The 21,086-nt window shown below is 43.0% G+C and overlaps 1 protein-coding gene across 4 annotated transcripts in view; it reads left to right on the top strand.

Annotated features, from left to right (window-relative positions):
- Positions 1–4,953, top strand: part of ergic1 (endoplasmic reticulum-golgi intermediate compartment 1) — a 96,995-nt gene extending 92,042 nt beyond the window's left edge. For all 4 annotated transcript variants that reach the window (XM_041193579.1, XM_041193580.1, XM_041193578.1 and 1 more), the window contains one exon: positions 500–4,953. In XM_041193579.1, coding sequence (XP_041049513.1) covers positions 500–607 — 108 coding nt within the window. In that variant the 3' untranslated portion in view covers positions 608–4,953. The remainder of the gene's footprint in view (positions 1–499) is intronic.
- The last annotated feature ends 16,133 nt before the right edge of the window (positions 4,954–21,086 follow it).

Here is a 21,086-nt window from a genome sequence, read left to right as displayed (position 1 = left end):
GGTAATAATCCCTGATGACGAACGATGTGGAATTGACTAACGTAAGAGACTGATGATGCTGAACCCTAGAGAATAACTGCTGCTCAGTTTATATTGTAACAGAAGCTTTTATGTATGTTACTTACTTGCTTTCATTTTTTGTAAGGATTGTCAAAACCCAGATTTATTGTTCCATGATAACCGATGAGATCAAAATTGGCATGAAGATTTTGGTCTGGTGTTAATGACTAAGTTTGCAGAAAGTACATTTACCTGTTTAGATTAATGCATGTGACAGTTTTGAATTAGGGCATTTGAATGATTTTGCAAAATTATGTTTGATTATAAATGTAGAAATTTACTCTCAAGAAACCTAGTTTTGATTTGGGTGGGAAATGTTATTTTATGAGTCTTGTCTGGGAATAAATGCTTCAGGTATTTTTTTACATCACGTCTGTGAAAGTTGTGCACAGAAATTTTGGTATCGGAAATTGATTCATATAATTTTTAACCCCCCCAGATCTGTGCAATCATTGGAGGAACATTTACAGTTGCTGGGATCATAGATTCTTGCATTTTTACAGCGTCTGAAGCCTGGAAGAAGATTCAGCTGGGCAAAATGCACTAGCAGTAATGTATGCAATTACTGAGCCAGTCCAGTTTACAAGTAACTGGCTTAAAATGAATTGAGATTATTTTTATTTATGCCAGATTACCAGCCAACGTCATTCAAAGTTACAGCTAGATTTTGGGCAGTCCTGTTTTCATGCTGTGGTCATTATGAAGTGAAATTTGTTGTGTAGGAGGTTTGAATATTTAAATTGTGAATATTTTTGAATGACAAAAATAACATCTGCACTTCTGTCTTTTCTAGCATTACATTATATTCTGGCACAAATTGGGAACATTTGCCTTTTCTGGTCTTATAAATCAAATAGAAACACTGGAAAATGAAGAAACACCTTATTTTTTACCTTATTATGCTACTTTAATTATGTTGGGTGTGTTTGGAAGTTTCTTTAAAAATGGGTATCCAAATCAATGTGTCATGTTATTCAAAAATAGCATCAGTTGTCTGTGTCTTGAGCTTTCTGATTTTTTTCCCAAGCAAACAGAAAGTAATAAAACGCTAAAATAATTGCTTAATCCCACTCTTGCAGCCAATGGTTCAGGAATAAGTAATTTTGTCTGTCATAAAATATAATTCAAGTAGGGTGTGCAAAGAACATTTGTATAATGTAAAAGTCTGAAGTTAAGGAACCGAAGTTTAATTTGCATTGTTGTGTCTTGCACTGTGCATATATAACAAACATGTGCATATATTATATTGCATATTGATACACTTTTTAAAAAACACTGTGGCACATAAATTATGTGACTGCTTTTGAGGGCTATAATCATGCTCAAAGTTGAAAATGATTATCTATATTTATATTAGTATACCATTTTGTCCATAGTTACTTATCAGTTCCTCAATGCATTTGAAACTCCTTGGATGCAAACAATCTCCATGCTGGAATTTTAGGTAAAACTAACCAATTAATTGAAGTGAGAAAAGAAAACGGTTGCCTTATTGCTTCTGGCTATAGTTATCTGAAGTGAATCATTAAACAGGAATAAAACTGTTCTCCATCTATGAGTGGTAAAAATGTAGTAGCACTCAAAATTCTAGGGTACAGCTAAAGATGATTATGATGTGTAAGAATTCTATTTCAGTTGCTGTCAATTTGATAGATGCTTAGATTATAGATAACCAGTTAAGGTGCGATAAAACTGAAAACAATAGACAGAGATATTTTAGAAATTGTATACTGTAGTGAAAATGAATGATTAGTCATATTTAAATGTTTTTCCTCAGTACACACATGCCATATACCTTGAATAAAGGTATGGTTCATCTCCCTAAATATATCTTTAAAGTATATAATGAAGTCATTTTTTAAAAAAGTATTTAGTCCTCCAGAATTATAAAGAAGCCAATATGATTTAATAAATCTTGTTAGTTGAAAATTTAAAGTAGGTTGGTAGAAAAAAAATATTGTTCAGTCTTTTACAGGCTTCAGTTTGTCTGCTGCAATCCCTACAGAGTAGGTGTAATATTGTTTTATTCCATTTTTTTAAGCTGTACGACTTGTAGTCCTTTTCAAAAAAGGACAGCAATCTTTTTTGTTGGCCAAATCAGGCCTATCAAAAAAAATCTGAAATTTGCTCTCTCCCAATAAAACTGACGTTGTTCACAAAGCTAAGGAAACTACTTTACTTTCCAATATGTTCCACATTGTTCCTTACATCAGGAAGATTAATTTGGTTAGGTTGTACAATAATATGCAGTTTATGAAAGTTAGTGCAGGACAGTCTGGCTACATTTTGGAAGTTTATGTAGTTCCACTTTTACTTTGCTGCAGTCATGTCCATTGGCACAGCTCATATCAGTTCTGCATGCAGCAGGAACTATACCATCTGGTAGCTTTACTAAAAACCATGGACTGCAGGAGAAACCTTGCCAAATATTTTAATAGTGAATACACTTAAAACATATATGGTACCAGTTACAAAGTGTCCTTTTTAAAAAAATGTGACGGTAACATTGCTATAAAATCATCCATCAATTTCCATCCATTTGGATTGAAAAATGTCATTGTTCTTAACGGCGATGGATGCATATTTGTTTTCTTTTCAGTTGACATATAGAGACATATAGAAGGAGACTGAAAATAAAAAAAACTGCACCACCCTAATGATGTCTGAATTCCACAGAAATCCCTGTTTGAAATGATGATGCTGCAAAACTGTATATAATCCTATTTTTAAGCTTAAAAAATGTTTTAACTATGGCATTTTGCCTTTCAGTTGGAGGGGGAGCAATGCAAATAAAGTAAGACAAATATTAGGGAACTTCACAATCTTCCCAAATGTATCCAGGCATTTTTTACATCATGAAAGTTCATTTGTTCAAGTCCTACAGTGTTTGAACACTGTTTATGCAAATTAGTATACAAACTGTTTGGAAGATGATGTGCTGTTTTTTTAAAAAAAAGATTTTGCGTATTTCTGAAAAGAGAGACTTTTCCTTGTTCACTCAGCGTAAGTGCCAGAATGCCAAATTTCAAACCACACAACAATTTATAGTACAGGGGAAAAGGGTGCTGAATAGTTGGTAATCAAATCTGATTGGCTGAAGCGTTGCCATGGAAACAAAAAAAAATCTTTGTATATTGACGCTCCAAGTTTTTTTACCACATGGAAATATATCGTGGTTTGTAAGTCTTTACACTCTGAAGTGAAGTTGAGATATTAGTTGCCTGAGTCCAGGGCCAAATCTTTTGTTTGCTGTTTAAAATGTCAAAGAGCAAAAAAAAAAAATCAGTGTTTAAATCTCTGACTCAATTGCTGTGGTAACCTTGGACATTGACATTGAAGTTCTTATGCAAATATTGGCAGTCGATTCTGCCTACATCTTTATTGTACATGATTCCAATAAGTTGTGTGGAACCAGCTGTACTTTTTGACTCATGAGTAAATTGTCAACTAAATGTGAATATATTTAGTTCATTAAAAAAGGGGAAATTGTGGTTTACTTTCTAATAAGCAGTGAATAGATATTCTCTGCAAGGTGTGTACTGGCACAAATTTATAGTATTGACAATCAAAACTGTTAATTCGACAAAATTAACAACCACTGATCAACAAAGATGCAACTTTGAAACAATTCATTTTTTTTTTGGAACTTGGGGGACACATAAAAGGCCAACTATTTTTAATTAGTTTATTATTTTTGATTCTGCTAAATATTTGCAATGTAGTTTATTGATCATTTACATAAGGTGAAGTACCCTGCAAACCTTTTGTGGGTTTAGAAATGTAGTAAGTTATTCAGAAATTAGTGCAGATGTTAGTTTAGGCATCAAGTTAAAGGCTTTGTCGGTCAGGAGTATATTAAGGTATGTCTAGGTATGGCTGGTCGCTTTTATTTTTGCCTCCACTGAGCAAAAATTATTGTGTTAATAAAAATGTACACAAGTAGAACTAAAACTGGTCCTCCTTGTGTACAACTGAATTCAAGTGACGAAAGCTATTTTACCAAAGCCACAATACCTATCTAGGATCTGTTTCAGATTATCTCTTTCTGCAGTACACTAGAGATTAGGGAAACTTTCTTAGCATTATATCCAACCTGAGGGAATGATTTGTCTTGTGCATGATTCATTTTCTTTAGTATTTTAGAGTTTAGTTGGATTATTTGGAGGATGATACTCAGCATAATAATTTAACAATAAGTGCCAAACATAATGCTAATATTTTTGTAGCCCTTTATATACCGTTGATCTGCCCAATAATCTCTGAGAAGGAACTGAGGGAGAACTGTTCTTTTTAAAAGACATTTGCCTTTGCACCACACGATTTTTGTTCCCATTATGTAGTATATCCTTTATTTTCATTTACATTTTTTTTTCATATTTTTTGATTTCTAAAATGAGAGGTGTTTTTCTTTGTGAATAGTACTGCACCTTCTTTGGCCTTTGAACTTGAATTATTTTTGGTCATTTCCTGCTTTTTTCTCTGATGCAGATGACCCTCCAAAAGACCAGGAAGTCAGGCTTTCTGTAATTCCAATCTTTTTATATCAACTAAGAAAGGATTGCTATGAATTTCTCCTTCCTGATTAATTGCCTTTATCAGAGATTTTATCCTTCTGGTTAAGATGCATCTTTGAACTTCCATTTGTGATTTCCCTGAATGCAGTGAAATAAAATGAAAGATAAGCCACTTCCATGTGGGGAGCTTGTGTGTTACAAGGGCAAGTCCTTTTTCAAGGATTTAGCTCTCTCCTGTGCTGTTCCTATGTGATTGTCTGACTTGCCTATGGTAAGAATGAGGAACATCATACCTAATAGCTGCACAATTCAATTTTATAAATGTATAAGTAATTCAGAATGTAAATGAAATGCGGTAAATAAAACTTGAACAATTTAACTATGTTGGAAGTCTTTCATATTGCTTGGTTACCGTAATCCTTTTCAGCCAAGAAGTGTTTTAAAGTCTTTCTCTGCCTTCCATTTTTGTGAGTCTCCCTGTATTATGCATTATTTCTGGCTCCAAGTTCTTTGCTAACAGCAATCGCTCACAACATGAAGCACCAGTGGGAACTTGGTCCATTTGACACTCTCTGCACCCTTGGGTGAGGTGGGGAAGGCCTGGACTAGACTTTGCTTAGTGATTTCCACCAATGCCCAAAACAAAGCTAAGATCATTAAATTAGCAGTAAAGCGTTCCAGAGAGACTTATTGAGCCTTAGTGGTGCCTCACAACCACATTAGATAGCATTTCAGTGAAATCCTTGAAGGACAGGTAGATCTGACAAACCAGCCATGGATTTCTGGAAGCCACTATGCCAAATCTTACTGGAGATTTTTTATGTAGTGAATAGACTTCATTTAATTAGTACTGTATTTTTTTTTTGATGGAAGAGTATATACAAAAAACTTCTTCAGTGTCAAAGATACAAAATACTTCCCACTCTCGTAATTTTTTTTTCTTATAAAAGAAGTTTTTAAATCCCATTTCCTTATACAAATACAATTATAATGCAATGCTAGAATTTCTGGGATCCTTTTTAATGAAACTCCCTTCATTCATTGAGGGAAAGAGCCTGCTTCATCCTGAATTCACCTTTGGTGAGCAATTCATTTGGTTTATAAAGAAGCTGGTTAGGAACAATAATTTAGTAGAAAATAATGTTATTTCCATTTGATGAACTCAGAATTAAAGCCTGTGCCTTTATTTGATCTCAGTGCATGTTTCAAATGCATTTGCAATGTCATGTAAACAATTGTTCCAGTTCAGTAAATATTTTTAATCCACCAGGATCTGTTCTGAGAAATGAGGTATGATGGAGATTTTGGCAATTTATTATGAACACTTACCTCATCTCGAACCGCATGGTGTAGCCTTTATGAGTAATAATGGATTTCTTGGGTTGCCCTGGGAAATAACTGATACTGAACAACCTTGGATATGGATGTCTCTTTTTCTCCCTCTCGCACTCTCTCTCTTCTCTCTCCTTCATCCCTTGGTTTTGATATTCTGCATCGTCATCTTGTCCTCGCTGAGATTGAACTATGTAGAGTTTTGTACATTTGGATCTGTATGTTTGTAACTATAGACCACATTAGTGGCGAAACGTTTAATTTGGATAATTGTTGCAACATTACAACAATTAGCTATGCATTAAATATAGAGGTTCGGTTCTTGTTAACAAAAAAAAAAATGATTGGGGAAACCAGTGAGTAGTACAAATGCAATTAAACTTGTAATTCATCTGAGCTGCCAAATCATTTGTGACCTCCCAGTCTGTCCCATTGAGAGGCTGGTTCATCATGGCTGCTGCTCAGCTGTATTCTTCCGATTACTGTGCTGAAGTATACTTAAGTTAACAAGTGTGCTATATAATCACAAGGAGGAAAATTATTTTACTGCCTAAACCAAAGTGTTCTGCCTCCAATCTCAATCACCAAGGGTCAGACCTTTTGGCAGACAGTTATGTCCTATTATCATTTTTGGCTGAAATGCTAGGAAATATTTCCATGTGATTTGCTAGGTGAAGCCACTTTGCATCCAAGTAAAATGACAGCATCTGTGTTCTTTGGACATTTAAACATTTTAGCCTGCTATTAAATATATTTAACTATAATTATAACTATATTTATTTAAATATAGTGAGAAGAATGCATTGATAATATGTGATTTGTCAAAGCATTAATTTTAAAGTAAATGATCTGAACTATGTGCCTCCAACCTCTGCAAACACAGACTGATTTGATAGAGGAATAGAATAGTCCCAGATTTATTCTAACTCTCAGTTTTGTCAATTTGATTTCCAGAGTAAATACCGGTAGTGGAAAGGGAGTCTTCTTGGTGACAGTAAGGCACAGTTCACATACAGGAAGACTAATTTGAATCCTTCTGATGTGAACACAGTACAATGTTGTTCTCATTTCATGTCATTACATGTGCCTGTCCAGTGTGCAGTGACTCAGTTTGAGCAGCTTCTTGTCCTGGTGACTGAGTGGTCATTTAAAAAATATATATGCTTTACTTTTTACATGTCTTAAGGTACTTATAGCAACTGAAAAATTCAAAGATACATATAATTAATTTAACCTATCCAAAAGTTATCTTAAAATATGAAGGGTTAATATAACTGCGGCACATCCCTTTAGTGACCATATTTTGTTGTGGGCACAGTTGGGATATAAATAATTGTGTGAAGAAATGTACACAACTGCCAAATCCGTTTTAATTGACTCAAGGTGTATGAATGCAAAATTATGTTTGTAGATTCATTTATGTACACAATGCCACAACATCTTATGCACACACTTTCTTATGTACACAACGTCACACTATCTTATGTACACGACGTCACACAATATCTGATCTATACCACGTCACACAATATCTGATCTATACCACGTCGCACAATATTTGATGTATACCACGTCAAGCAATATCTGATGTATACTATGTCACAGAATATCTTATGTACACAATGTCTCAATATCTGATGTACACTACATTACAGAATACCTGACCCACACAAAGTCTCACAAGCGATGCCTGTGATCTGGCTTGCTCACATCATGTGAAAGAGAAACCTTATTCAATCCATCCAGGTAAAGTTACTATGAAGCTTTGCTTAAGGCACCTGGGTCTAGACATTTGGTCAAGCATTTATTAAGTTCCCAATATGGCAGATAGGAAGCATATGCACATTTGCAGCCAGCAGTGTACTGCCTATCCTATTGTTAAAGGCTAGCAGCAGGAGTGCATGTTGGTTACATTAAAATCCAGAATAACGTATCCAAACTAGGGTTCTGCATGTCTTGGGGGACCCATTCTCCAGTTTTGTATCCCCTGGTGCTTCACTTGTTCATATGCTGAACTTGCACCCCACAATGGTGTGAATGGGCAGAAAGGCCCCTTCACCACTGCTGTTTAAAGGGATCACTGTTAGTTACAGGTTACTTGTTGGTTTCTTAATTCAGGCTGCTAGTTAACTTTTTTTGGGTGTTATTGCTGTGTTTTGTCACTTTAGAAAAATCACATTGTGTACAGAAAAAAATAGTTTGGTCTTGCACTGTTGCACTCTAACAAGTGTAAGGAGCTCATAGACTTAATGGGAAACAAGGAAATGGCAGAGACTTTGAACAAGTATTTTGTACTTTGTCTTCAGAGTAGAAGACACAAAAAGCATCCTAAGAATAGTTGAAAAGCAGGGGGCAAAAGGGAAGGAGGAACTTAAAACAATCACAATCACTAGAGAAAAAGTACTAGGAAAACTAAAGGGACTAAAGGCTGACAAGCTTCCTAGACCTGATGACCTGCATCCTAGAGTCTTAAAAGATGTGGTTACAGAGATAGTGGATGCATCAGTTGTAATCTGGTAAGGTCCCAGGAGATAGGGAAAATGCAAATATAACATCACTATTCAAGAAACGAGGAAGTCAGAAAGTGGGCAACATCTGTTTATCCAAACATCTGTCATTGGGAAAGTTCTGGAATCCCATGCCTGCCAAAGCTCTGAAAGTTCATCTTGGAGAGTTCACCTAAATCAGCCCTTTCATTCGTCAATAATGTTACAATCCTTATAATTGTCCTTGCAATCTTCAGCCGATTGCCTTCTTTCACGCCAGCTTTAGGGGGCTTGCTCTCACTTCACTACAAATATAAACAGGTGAACTAAATGCAGGAAAAAAGAACAAATTTATTGGACAATTATTCTTGCAGCGTATCAATATTAACAAAAACAGGGCGGAATGTTCCAATCCTGCCACTGGCAGGTTTCGTTGTGGGTGGGAGTTGGAAATTCGGAGAGAGGCCAGAAGTCAGATTCCTGCTGGCAGGAAAACGAGTAGGAATTTTTACCTTGCCACTTTCATGATGGGATGCTTGCGGGTCGGCTTTCCTGCTAATCCATGTTGGGAACACAATTTGAATGCGTTAGTATGTTATGAATACTCAATAAAAACGCAACGCACTGGAATCATGCTTCCCCCTCCCAATTACATGCCGTGCCAGCAGGAAATTAGACCAGTCTAAATCACGCGCAGATATAAGCAATGTCTGCTCTCACTTGACTTGTGACTTTGGGGTGAGTGCGACATTCAAAGCCTACCTGTAACAGTGCTGCTCCGGTTCCTCAGCAATGCCAGTGTTGGCCCACACTGGTGGGGTGTATGATTGGGCTGCTCACGGTGACTGCCACGCTACTCTGGCAGGGCAGTATTGTGTCCTGCGAGTTTCTGGCAAGGCTGCACTCTAAAACCGGTACTAGCAGGGTGGCAGGGATGGGTGGGGGTGAGGGTTAAGGGAAAATGGTGGAGACATAAGGGTGAAAGGGTTTGATAGAATTGGGGAGGTGAAGGGGTGTTTGGTAGGATTGTGGGGGGAGATGCCAAAGAAATTAGGTGAGGGATATTGGGTCGGGTTGGATGGGTGGAAGGGGGGTGGTGGGGTGGTGGAATAATGGCAGGCAGAGGAATGATTTGGGGTGAGGAAGCTGGAGCCTGACATGGAACAGTAGAATGCAGACAGAAGGGGGTGGATGGGATTCGATTTGCATGAATCGGAGGGGATGCATGCAGACTCTGGAGTATGAGAGATGGGGGCGGGGTTAGTGTGACAGAAGAGGGAAGCATTGTAGAGAGATTCATGTGTGGTATGGCATGAAGGGAAGGCTTGCATAGGAGGGACAGATTGCACAGAGACACATGGCGGGGGGAGGGAAATAGTCTTGTGGTAATTCATTGAGAGCTGAATGAAAGGCAGTCATAGTCTCTGGACTGGGCCAAGAGGTTGGGGTGAGAGATTAAAGGCTGTTCTGAGGCTATGTGAGTCTTGTAGTCAGGATGAGAGATTAAAGGCAGTCATGGGGCCCTGAGGGCCATATTACAGAGCTAAACATGACAAATATGTTGTATTCCCACTCCAGCTAATGGGAAGGCCTGTGTGCTCATTGGGGATCAGGTACAGCTTGGTGTGCAGGGCATAGACATAATCTCTCACTTGGTCGTGATGGCTTCGTACTGGGCTGCAGGGGAGGCATCTGCAGCCTGTAGATTAGGAACACATAATACGGAGGGGGGAGGGTTACTCAAAGCTCTCCAGGTGGGGGTCGACTCTATGTCACCATGCACACAGCCCCAAATGTGGATGGGTGAGGTCCAGATGGGGCATGGGGACACCAACAGTGATGGAATGTCCATCACAATGACAATGGGATCCACGGGGTTACTGGGGGAAGCTGGAGAATCACCGGAGGGAGCTCTACCTGCACATCGTGAGGCTCCAGGAAGATTGGGGGGACCCAAACTGTGGCAGGTGGAGGGTTGAAGCTGGTCTTGAAGTAGAAATACAGCAGCACTATCTTGAGACGCTGAAGTAATGACACAGTTTAAAATCAAAACTGGAAAAGAACCTGCGAGGTTGGTGGTTGAGAGAGTGTGGGAGGAGTCCATGGCTGAACTCAGCTGCCCTAACAGGGGGCACCCTTACAGTGCTTAGAGTAACAACATGGAAATGGAGCCTGAGCTGATTATAAACTCAGGAATTCCTGAGTTCTGAGAAGGTGCAATGGGAGCCACTCACATTTGGAGTTTTAACGTGAAACTATAGGAGTTATTGGGTTCAAAATGAAGTTGATTGATTTGAGCATTAACCGAGAGGATGTGAGAATGGAAGATACAGGTAACCATGAAGGGAGAACAGCTGCTGGATATCTAAGATGATCAATGAAGGCCTTTAAGGTACTTTCTACAATTGGCATGGCTAACAGGCCAAAGGGCATCCAGTCATTCCAAAAGTGCAGGTTAGGCATAATCAATATACCAGGCCAGACATCGTAGGGCGTGCCTTTGGTAAGGTTGAACATATCCTGGATGTGCTTGAGCCTCGTCCAACCTCTCTGGGATTAAGATGTCAAGTAACTGGGGTGGCATCTTGGTCACTGAGATCTGTGAGGTAGCACCTCAGCTGGAATACTGCATCAGGGAAAGACGAGTAGCGTAGATGCAGCTTTAGGGCTTTCTGGTAGTGATTGGAAGATCTATTATAATTACCCATTACTCTTTAATCTTTTGGATCTACCAGTTCACAGGGAGCAGGAGGATTGAATAATGGAGCCTGTGCTCAATGCTGCCTTCTTGATGGCAGTGATCTGCTTGAGGAAGAGAGGGCCTGTCGCTGCCTAACACAGCTTTAAAAAGAGGCCCAGCCTGAGGACCATGGTCCAGGGGAGCCCCAGCAAGACTTGGAAGATGAAGAAGTCAGATCCATCCCATGGAGGCAACTCGCATGACCAAGAGTCTACTGAGATGCCGTTCCTATCTGGAGATGTGAGAAACAAGGCTCAGCACGTCTACGCTTGTCAAGAAATGTGGTGGCTCATTTCTGCCATTTTTTGCAGGAAGAGCTAGTGCTGCATGGACTGGGAGGGCGTCCCCTGCCAGTGCCCCTGAAGGTTGTCGCCGCACTCCATTTTTTTTGCCAGTGATTTGCTCCAAGGATCTGCATGGGATCTATGTGGCATCTCTCAATCCTTGACATATTAATGTATCAAGAAGGTGACAGATGACCCTTACAGTAAGGCTCATCATTGTGTGAAGTGCACACTTGATGAATCGAGCCAGGCTCCTAGATTCCTGGGTTTCGCTGCAATCTCTGGTTTCCCTAGGATACAGGGTGTGATCGATTGTGCACATGTGGCTTTGAGAGCTCCATGGCAGCAGCCCCTGGTGTTCATAAACAGGAAAGGGTTCCACTCCCTGAATGTTCAACTGGTGTGTGAGCACCAGAAGCACATCATGCATATTTGTGTCAGGTACCCTGGGAGTTTTCATGACTCATACATCCTGAGGCACTTCCATGTGCCTCAGATATTCGAAGGGCAGCAGCGCACACAGGGCTGGCTGCTTGGTGATAAGGAGCACCCACTGATATGGTGACCCATGATACCTGTGTGCCGCCCTCAAAGTGCCTTGGAGGAGAGAGGCAATGCGGCGCATAAGACCCATCATGGAGTAGACCATTGCCACCCTGAAGATGCGCCTCAGATGTTGGACTGCTCAGGTGGGGCTCTGCAGTACTCTCCACAGAGGGTGTCCTGCATCACTGATCTGTTGCATCCTGCACAACCTGGCGCTTCAAAAGGGGGATCACTTGCCAGAGGGAGACATGAAGGAGGCTAAGAACTCCTTGGATGATGAAGACCTGGAAGGGCAGGAACCTGAAGGGACCATCCTTGATGCGATCAAAGCCGCAAAAGCCAGAAGGCGTGCCCGTGACACACAATATTAGCCGCAAGGTTCCAGGGGGAGTAAAGTGCAGGCAAGGTAAGTGCATTTCTCCTGTCCTTAGTGAAATGCCAGCGATCTGAAAGGCCTTTACAACCACTTACATCAAGAGGAAGGTCAGCATTGGACCTTGGACCTCCGATGCTCATGTTTCACTGGGCTCTAACCTTTGGAAAGGTCAGCAGCAAAGTTGTATGTAGCCGCTCTGGGAAGTGAAAGGTAGCACGTCAGTGCAAAGCCTGCCTCAAGCAGACTTGATGCAGTCGCAGTCTCTTGAATGAGACACTTCTTACTGCCACAGAGATGTGCACATGGCTGGAGAGACCATCATGGCTGCAGGTCTTGTGCTTTGCCACTAATAATGAAGACAGCTATTTAATGATGAGACAACATGAGTTGTAACCCTGCAATGCAATTGGGCACACAGATCTCCATGGTGTCTTTTAATGAATATCACTTCCTAAGGCAATTTGCAGTCACTTTCAATAAAGAGGTTGACATCTGCCTGACATTAGACAAGAGGCAAGTAACTAACATGAGTCAGCCAGACATCACATGAATGTGAGGCTTACAAAGGGTGGCAATCACAGCTTGGGTCACAACAATAGGCCACATGGATTCATATGCACGATGCATTCAAATGCCGACCATTGTCATGAACAGCAAATGTATTTACAAAGGTGCATGATATATACAGTGAGTGAACACCAGTGACCCAAAAGTGATATCTAGGTTTTTTAATTGTTCTAGCTCTACTGCTGCATCTTCGTGCATCCCTGGCATCTTCAGCAGAGGTGGAGGTACCCGCTCACTGCTCTGCCGGGTTGTATTTGATGATTTTGGTGGGTGCCTTCTGGAGCCTCAAGGCCTGGAAGGCTCTGGCCTGGTTCGGGTTTCCTTTTGTGAGGCAGGTGCACCCTCCTTGGCCTGTGCAGCTGGAGGGAATAGGATCACAGACAGAGGGAATTGGGATCAGCTGAACGCCTGCAGAGTCACTTGAATGGATGGCCCTGGGGTGTCCAACTGCTGTCCTCCTCCCCGTGAGTGATCCCATGAGGAGAAGGGGTTACCTGTGGGGAGGTCAAGTTGCCTTCCCCCCCCACCCCCCCCCACCTCTCGCCTAGCCAATGATGGATCCCACCAATGTCTACAGCCATAGAGTGAAGGTCCAAGCACAAATCTGGCAAAACTTGCTGGGCCAAGGTCTCCAAGACTCTTCCCATTGAGACCTCAAGGCACTCACATGTCAGAGCCCTAACATCAGAGAGACCGAGGATGGACTCCTCCATCCTTCACTGTAGTCTGTTGACTGCCTCTTGCAACTCTACCTGATTTACACTGCCTGTCATTGCATCTCCAGCATGTTTGCAGTGGCCTTTTCCAGAGGCTCATCACCTGACTCGGACTCAGTGGTTGGCTGTTCTTCAGCAGGCCTCCCAATGCCAGGAACATGGACTTTCACTGCTTTCGACTACTGCGGAGATGTGTCAGTGAAGTGTCCTCCAGGCCTAATCCAAAACTATGACCAACCAGGGTGTGTGTCTTTGCACTGGTGGAGGGTGCAGGTAAACGCTGTGACGGGTTGTCTTCAACTGGATCCTTAGCATCTTCCTCTGTGGCCTGGGAGCTGGGGCTTATGTTGCCTGTGCAGGTTTGTCTGTGCCTGCTGCTTCCTGTAAAAGAGAGAAGATTTAGTTCATGAACAGGCTGAATACAATATTGCATGCTATTCACTGTGAATGTCAGAATGCAAGGGTTCATCCATACTGGGTTGCTTAGAGAGGCTGATCTCACTTTCCCCACTGGATTGATCTCTGTCCTTGCCTGACAACTTGATGGCATCCTCCTCAAACGTGGAGAGATCCTGGATGTCTGCCAACCACCACCACCCCCCCCCCCCCCCCACCCCCCGCCAGTCTGGAATCTCTCCCTCTTGTGGGCAAGCTTGGCCTGCATGAAGACAACGGGATGGAAGGTGCTGAGAAGAGATGGAGGAGAGGTTGGGAAGCATACATATCTGATGTGTGTGCTGAGCCCTCCCCAGTAAAGGCTGAGGATAATACTTGTGCAAGATGATAGATGAGATGCTGGTGAATAGGCTTTCAATGCTGATATCTCCCCCGTGAATATTTTGTGAGATCCTTGAGCTGAGTGATGTCCTGAGTGCATAGTGCCATTATGAGAGTGTGCAAGTGGAATGAGCTGAAGGGTGACTTACCCTGGCAGTGTGGATGAGACCATTCATCCTCTTCCTGCACTGGATGGCATTCCTTGGCTGGGTGCCCACAAAGCTGATCTCTCTCGCAACCGCCTCCCAATCTGGGGGTTGGTGGACCTCCTGGAACCATCCCTTGGTAGGGGACATCCCGGTGCTGGCATACTCCATGATTAAGAGCCCCAAGAGGGTTATTGCTGAACCTTGGCGCTGCCTTATTTTCCTTAGAACCACTTCAGCCTTGGTTGTCCACACAGCTGGGCTGTAGCAACCAATGTGTGTGTACAGCTGGTGTTTATAAATGGTGCCAGGACCTTCGACACAATTAGGTTGCGGTGGGGTGGATGAATCATTGGCCGCCCTGCCATGTTATTCGGAGAGCAACTTGCCAATACACACTTCAAATGCAAGATCTTCCAAGCATAAGATCAGGCATGATTTCCCAACCCGCCTAACAGTGGGAAATTCACCACTAATCCCGCCCGCCAGTGCACTTAGTCTCCAGAATGGAAAATTTCTCCTGTAGTCCTTGGTGCCTATTTTTTGTGCTCATGTTTCTAGCCTTAAGCTCCCATGAGCTGTTTCCCCTGTGGTTACAGCTTGGGTGGTGAAAGATTGCTGAGCTTTCATTGAGGATACTTCAGATAGCCTCGGGCCTACTGGACTCGGCTGAGCACTGCACCATCTTGGCATGCAGTGTGGCAGGGCCAGCTGGGTATGTAGCACTATCAAGGGTGCCTGGCAGATGTCTCTTCCATGGAGCAAAAACTACCCTTCTGGGGTGGTGTGTTACCATTCCGATAACTGTGTTTGAAAACGAGCGTAGGAGGAAATGACACTGGAGAGACCTATAAGCAGTGGCACCCAAGCCAAGGTAGCTGCCATCTAAGCTTCTATGTCAATGATGTGAGCTGCCATCTTGGCTTGGGGGCCACATCAATCCTGCACGGGGGGCAAATTTGAACATCCAAGAGTGACTGGGTTGGGCTTAGGTGAACAGTAAAAAGAGAAGAAAATTAGAATGTGATCACAATCCAGTCCAACTTGTTCATTTCCCAATGGCAGGGGAGGCATCTTTGGCTCAGTGAGAGTAGCCTGCTCATGGGAATTACCAATCAGCACAACATTTAACATCATAAGTGTGTGGTAATGATTGGATTTCTAATTGAATTAAACATCCTCTTGAATTGAAACCTCCAAGATGGCTTCCAGCTTGGGAAATTTGCCAGTGCAAAAGAGGCAGGATTGAGGTGCACTTCATGAGGCTCGTTCAGGTTGGCTGATCTCAATAAATGTTCAGTTTTTCAACAGATTTTCTATTTCCCTCTGGCAAAATTTAACAGTGTACCTTTTTTAAAATTCATTCATTGGATTGATGTGGACTTCGCTGGCTGGGCCAGCATTTATTGCCCATCCCTAATTGCCCTTGAGAAAGTGGTGGTGAGCTGCCTTCTTGAACTACTTCAGTCCATGTGGTTTAGATACACCCACAGTGCAGTTAGGGAGGGAGTTCCAGGATTTTGACCCAGAGACAGTAAAGGAATGGAAATATATTTCCAAGTTAGGAATGTGAATGACTTGGAGGGGAACTTCCAGGTGGTGCTGTTCCCATCTATCTGCTGCCCTTGTCTTTCTAGATGGTAATGGTCATGGGTTTGAAGGTGTTGTCTAAGGAGCCTTGGTGAATTCCTGCAGTGCATCTTATAGATGGTACACACTGCTGCTACTGTGCGGCAGTGGGGAGGGAATGAATGTTTGGGGATGGGGTGCCAATCAAGCAGGCTGCTTTGTCCTGGATGGTATCAAGCTTCTTGAGTGTTGTTGAAGCTGCACTCATCCAGGCAAGTGGGGAGTATTCTATCACACTCCTGACTTTTGCCTTGTAGATGGTGGACTGGCTTTGGGAAGTCAGGAGTTGAGTTACTTGTCACAGGATTCCTAGCCTCTGATCTGCTCTTGCAGCCACAATATTTATGTGGCTAGTCCAGTTCAGCTCCTGGTCAATGGTAACCCCCAGGATGTTGATAGTGGGGGATTTAGTGATGGTAATGCCATTGAACATCAAGGGGCAAATTTGGATTCTCTCTTGTTGGAGATGGTTATTGCCTGACACTTGTGTGGCGCAAATGTTACTTGCCACTTGTCAGCCCAAGCCTGGATATTGTCCAGGTCTTGCTGCATTTGGACTTGGACTATTTCAGTATCTGAGGAGTCATGAATCGTGCTGAACATAGCTAATATAACCCCACTATTTAAAAAGGGAGGTAGAGAGAAAGCAGGGAATTATAAACCAATCAGCCTAACGTTGGTAGTGGGGAAAATTCTACAGTCCATTATAAAAGATTTAATAGCTGATCACTTGGAAAACAGTGGCAGAATTGGACAGAGTCAGCATGGATTTACAAAAGGGAAATCATGCTTGACAAATCTACTGGAATTTTTCGAGAATGTAACTAGTAGAGTTGATGAGGATGTGGTTTAGTTGGACTTTCAGAAGGCTTTCAACAAAGTCCTACATAAGAGATTAGCATGTAAAATTAAAGCATGGGATTGGGGGTAGTGTATTGAGATGGATAGAAAACTGGCAGACAGAAAACAAAGAGTAGGAATAAATGAGTCTTTTTCCGAATGGCAGGCATTGACTAGTGGGGTAACACAGGGATTGATGCTGGGACCCCAGCTATTCACAATATATATTAATGATTTAGATGAGGGAACTAAATATAATATCTCAAAATTTGTAAATGATACAAAGCTGGGTGGGAGGGTGAGCTGTGAGGAGGTTGCAGAGATGCTTCAGTGTGATTTGGACAAGCTGAGTGAGTGGGCAAATGCATGGCAGATGCAGTATAACGTGGATAAATGTAAGGTTATCCACTTTGGTAGCAAAAACAGGAAGGCAGATTATTATCCGAATGGTTATAAATTGAGAGAGGAGAATGTGCAACGAGACCTGGATGTCCTCATACACCAGTCGCTGAAGGTAAGCATGCAGTGCAGCAGGTGGTAAAGAAGGCAAATAATATATTGGCCTTCATAGCAAGAAGATTCGAATACAGGAGCAGGTGTGTCTTACAGCAATTATACAGGGCCTTGGTGAGACCACACTTGGAATATTGTGTGCAGTTTTGGCCTCCTTATCTGAGGAAGGATATTTTTGCTATAGAGGGAGTGCAATGAAGGTTTACCAGACTGATTCCTGGGATGACATATGAGGAGAGATTGAGTCAGTTAGGATTAAATTCACTGGAGTTCAGAAGAATGAAAAGGGATCTCATCGAAACCTATAAAATTCTAACAGGATTATACAGGGTAGATGCAGGAAGGATGTTCCCGATGGTAGGGGAGTCCAGAACCAGGGGTCACAGTCTGAGGATATGGGGTAGACCATTTAGGACTGAGTTGAGGAGAAATTCCTTCACCCAGAGAGTGGTGAACCTGTGGAATTCGCTACCAAAGAAAGTAGTTGAGGCCAAAACATTGTATGTTTTCAAGGAGTTAGATATAGCTCTTGGGGTGAAAGGGATCAAAGGACATGGGGAGAAAGCGGGAGCAGGCTATTGAGTTGGATGACCAGCCATGATCATAATGAATGGCAGAGCAGGCTCAAAGGGCCGAATGGCCTACTCCTGCTCCTGGTTTCTATGTTTCTACATATTCACCTAATGGATGCAGTATATTCATTGCAGGTAACGATCAGACGTTGTGTCATTGCAAAAGAATGGGGTGAGTGGCAGTGTTGGATGGACACGAGAGGTGAGGAAGTGCATAGGAAGTGAAGGATACTGGTGCTAAAACTTAAGTGGGTGTGAGGAATGATGTGATGGATTGCGCTTGACTGAATGAAAGGGGATTGGGATTATACCACAAGACGTAGGAGAATCAGCAAATTTTACTGATTTTCCTGACTTCATATGGTCACTGAACCAGGTCCTGCACTGCACCCTAGGCCTGATGCCCCTGATGCTCATCCCCTTAGCTACATTCAACAATACTTTTCCCCGTCACACAGAAACCTGTTGCTGTTACCAAGAAAACATGTCCCTCCTGCTTTTGGCTACACCCAGCATTAATTACGTGTTGTTAAATCTTGATGCTGCACTTGCTCCTAAATATATCCTGGGTCCTCCAAGCTACATTTTTGTACTGGTCCTTTATATGTTGATGTGGGACCATGTCATGTGGGTATGCATCACACTCATTACACAGCTCAGGAACATAAGACCTGGAGGCAGAAAATGATTAAATTCATTTGAAATCAGAAATTCCAAACCCAATAAACGAGGGGGATCTGATTGAAACAGATGAAATTCTAAGAGGGCTAGGCAGACTGGATGCAGGGGGGACGTTTCCCCTGAGTCTAGAACCAGGGGCCACAGTCTCAGGATATGGGGCAGGCCATTTAGGACTGAAATGAGGAAAAATTTCTTCAATGAGGTGATCAACCTGTGGAATTCTCTAACACAGAAGACTGCGGAGGCTGGGTCACTGAGTATATTCATGAAATAAATTGATAATTTTTTGGATATTAAGGGCATCAAGAGGTATGGAGAGAAAGCGGGAATATGGGGTTGAGATAGAGGATTAGCCATGATCATATTGAATGGTGGAGCAGGCTTGAAGGGCCAAATGGCCTGCTTTTGCTCCTAGTTTATATGTTTCTATGTTTACTTCTCATCTTGTACACACAGGGTGGGGTGGGTGGGGGACGATGACATTAGGCCCTTCACTCACTTTGAGGAGTGCCATCGCACTGACTGGTGAGGACATGGGGTTTGCCTGTGGCACCACAGAGGTCGGCGCTGAACATCCACTTGAGGATCCTGCACCACATCATCCCTCTCAATGCAACTGTGACTGCTCTCTCTCCTGCTTTTGACTTTGCTGCCATGCACTAATCACCTCTAATTTGGTTCACAGGGAGCTCTGCCAAGCGACCAATACCCTCAGCCAGCCAGTTCCTCAGCTCCATCCAGGTTCTCACTTCCATCCAAGAGGACACCTCCGCCATTGAGGAATAGCCTGGAAGACCCATCACAGCACTTACCCGCACCCTGCACCAGCGCAGTGACACGCATCTTGGTGGGACCTAAATCTAGAGCAGGCTTGGGTTCACAATCCAGTGGTCACCGCATGGACACCTGTCTGCAGCAGGAAGAGGCAGTTTCAGCCAAGTTCCCTGACACTTGGAGGACTGCAGGGAAAGAGGCATCTGTCAGGCCGAATCAGATACCGAGCCTCTGATTTGATTTGCTCTGGATGAATTGGTGCCCACATATGCACGTATGGAGGTCTCCTTGGGAAGGATGGCGGACTGCAGAATGTGCACAGACCTGCACTCCATCACAGTAGCCAGGGGTGAGTTCCTGCAGTGAGACGGAAACAGGGAACCTCAAAGTCCCTCCAGGTGCTCCTTCCCCTCAAGGATTCAGGCTGGGGCCCTCAGGCACCTGAAGGGAGGAAGAGTGGCAACTGGACACGCCTGGATCATACACTCGGGAATCTCAGAGGTTGTCCACTCCCTCTGAGCCCCCTTTGCCTGTGACCCCCTCAATCTCGTCCTCTGTCATTACAGAGAGAGCATCTGGCCCACAGCCAAAGCAAGCTGGGACCCTCATGGCCTCGGCTGTCCATAGGACGCATGCCAAAGTCAACACAGGCAACAGGGCCAATCATTGCACAGCAGTCTCCACCTCTGCTGTGGATGTCAGTGCAGAACCTAGAAGTGGTTGGCCTAGAAAAGAAATTCTGATCACAAGTGGTTGCACGGGTGAATACATTTTGTCACTTTATAATCTGAAAATATATTCATTTTCACTGAATAACGTCTTTCAGCTTCATTTACAGGCTTTGCAAGTCCTCCCCCTACATCTTCCTGCGCTAGCAGTTCAGTTGTGTGCAACCAGACCATGAGTGATTCCAGAGGGGGGGAAGTGCCTGTGGCAGGGCCTTTTGCAGTCTTGTACAAACACTGCCCCACGAACGCAGAGCTTTCATTCATCACACTAATCTCAATGTCCTGAGCATTTTCATTGCTGTCTGCTGGGGTTCGCTTTCATTTGTCCATCTGAGCTGACCTGCATCTCCAGCCACACACTGATCACACTCCAATGCAGCACCTGTGCCCGCCCAACACAAGGCTCCACTCACTTTTGATTTCGAAAAGTTGGTAGTGGTCAAATTCCTCAAAAGCTCCCCCATCATTTCCCCTCCTCTAGTCATCCATGTCCTTCCTCCATAACCATAGATCCCCCGGCATAACCTTTGACCTCCCCATTGTAACCTTCCAGCCTGAACCCCTGTAATCCAGGATGTTCAGGTGAACATGCAAGTTCCTTACCTTCCTAAGAATGCCGTCTCCATCTACATTGACCTCCCTGACCTCCTTCCCACCCTTGTGTCCATGTTTACCTCTGTGTCCCCACCAAACAACCCCTTCTACTGATACCGTCGCACCCTCATCTTCCCACCCCACCAGCTCCCCCTGCCCCCTTTTACTGTAACCATTCCCTCCTACCATGCCCACTTTGGGTTTGATCCCC

The sequence above is a fragment of the Carcharodon carcharias genome, chromosome 8 (genome assembly GCF_017639515.1).
Source record: "Carcharodon carcharias isolate sCarCar2 chromosome 8, sCarCar2.pri, whole genome shotgun sequence".
Taxonomy (NCBI): domain Eukaryota; kingdom Metazoa; phylum Chordata; class Chondrichthyes; order Lamniformes; family Lamnidae; genus Carcharodon; species Carcharodon carcharias.
This window is presented reverse-complemented; position numbering and strand designations above follow the sequence as displayed.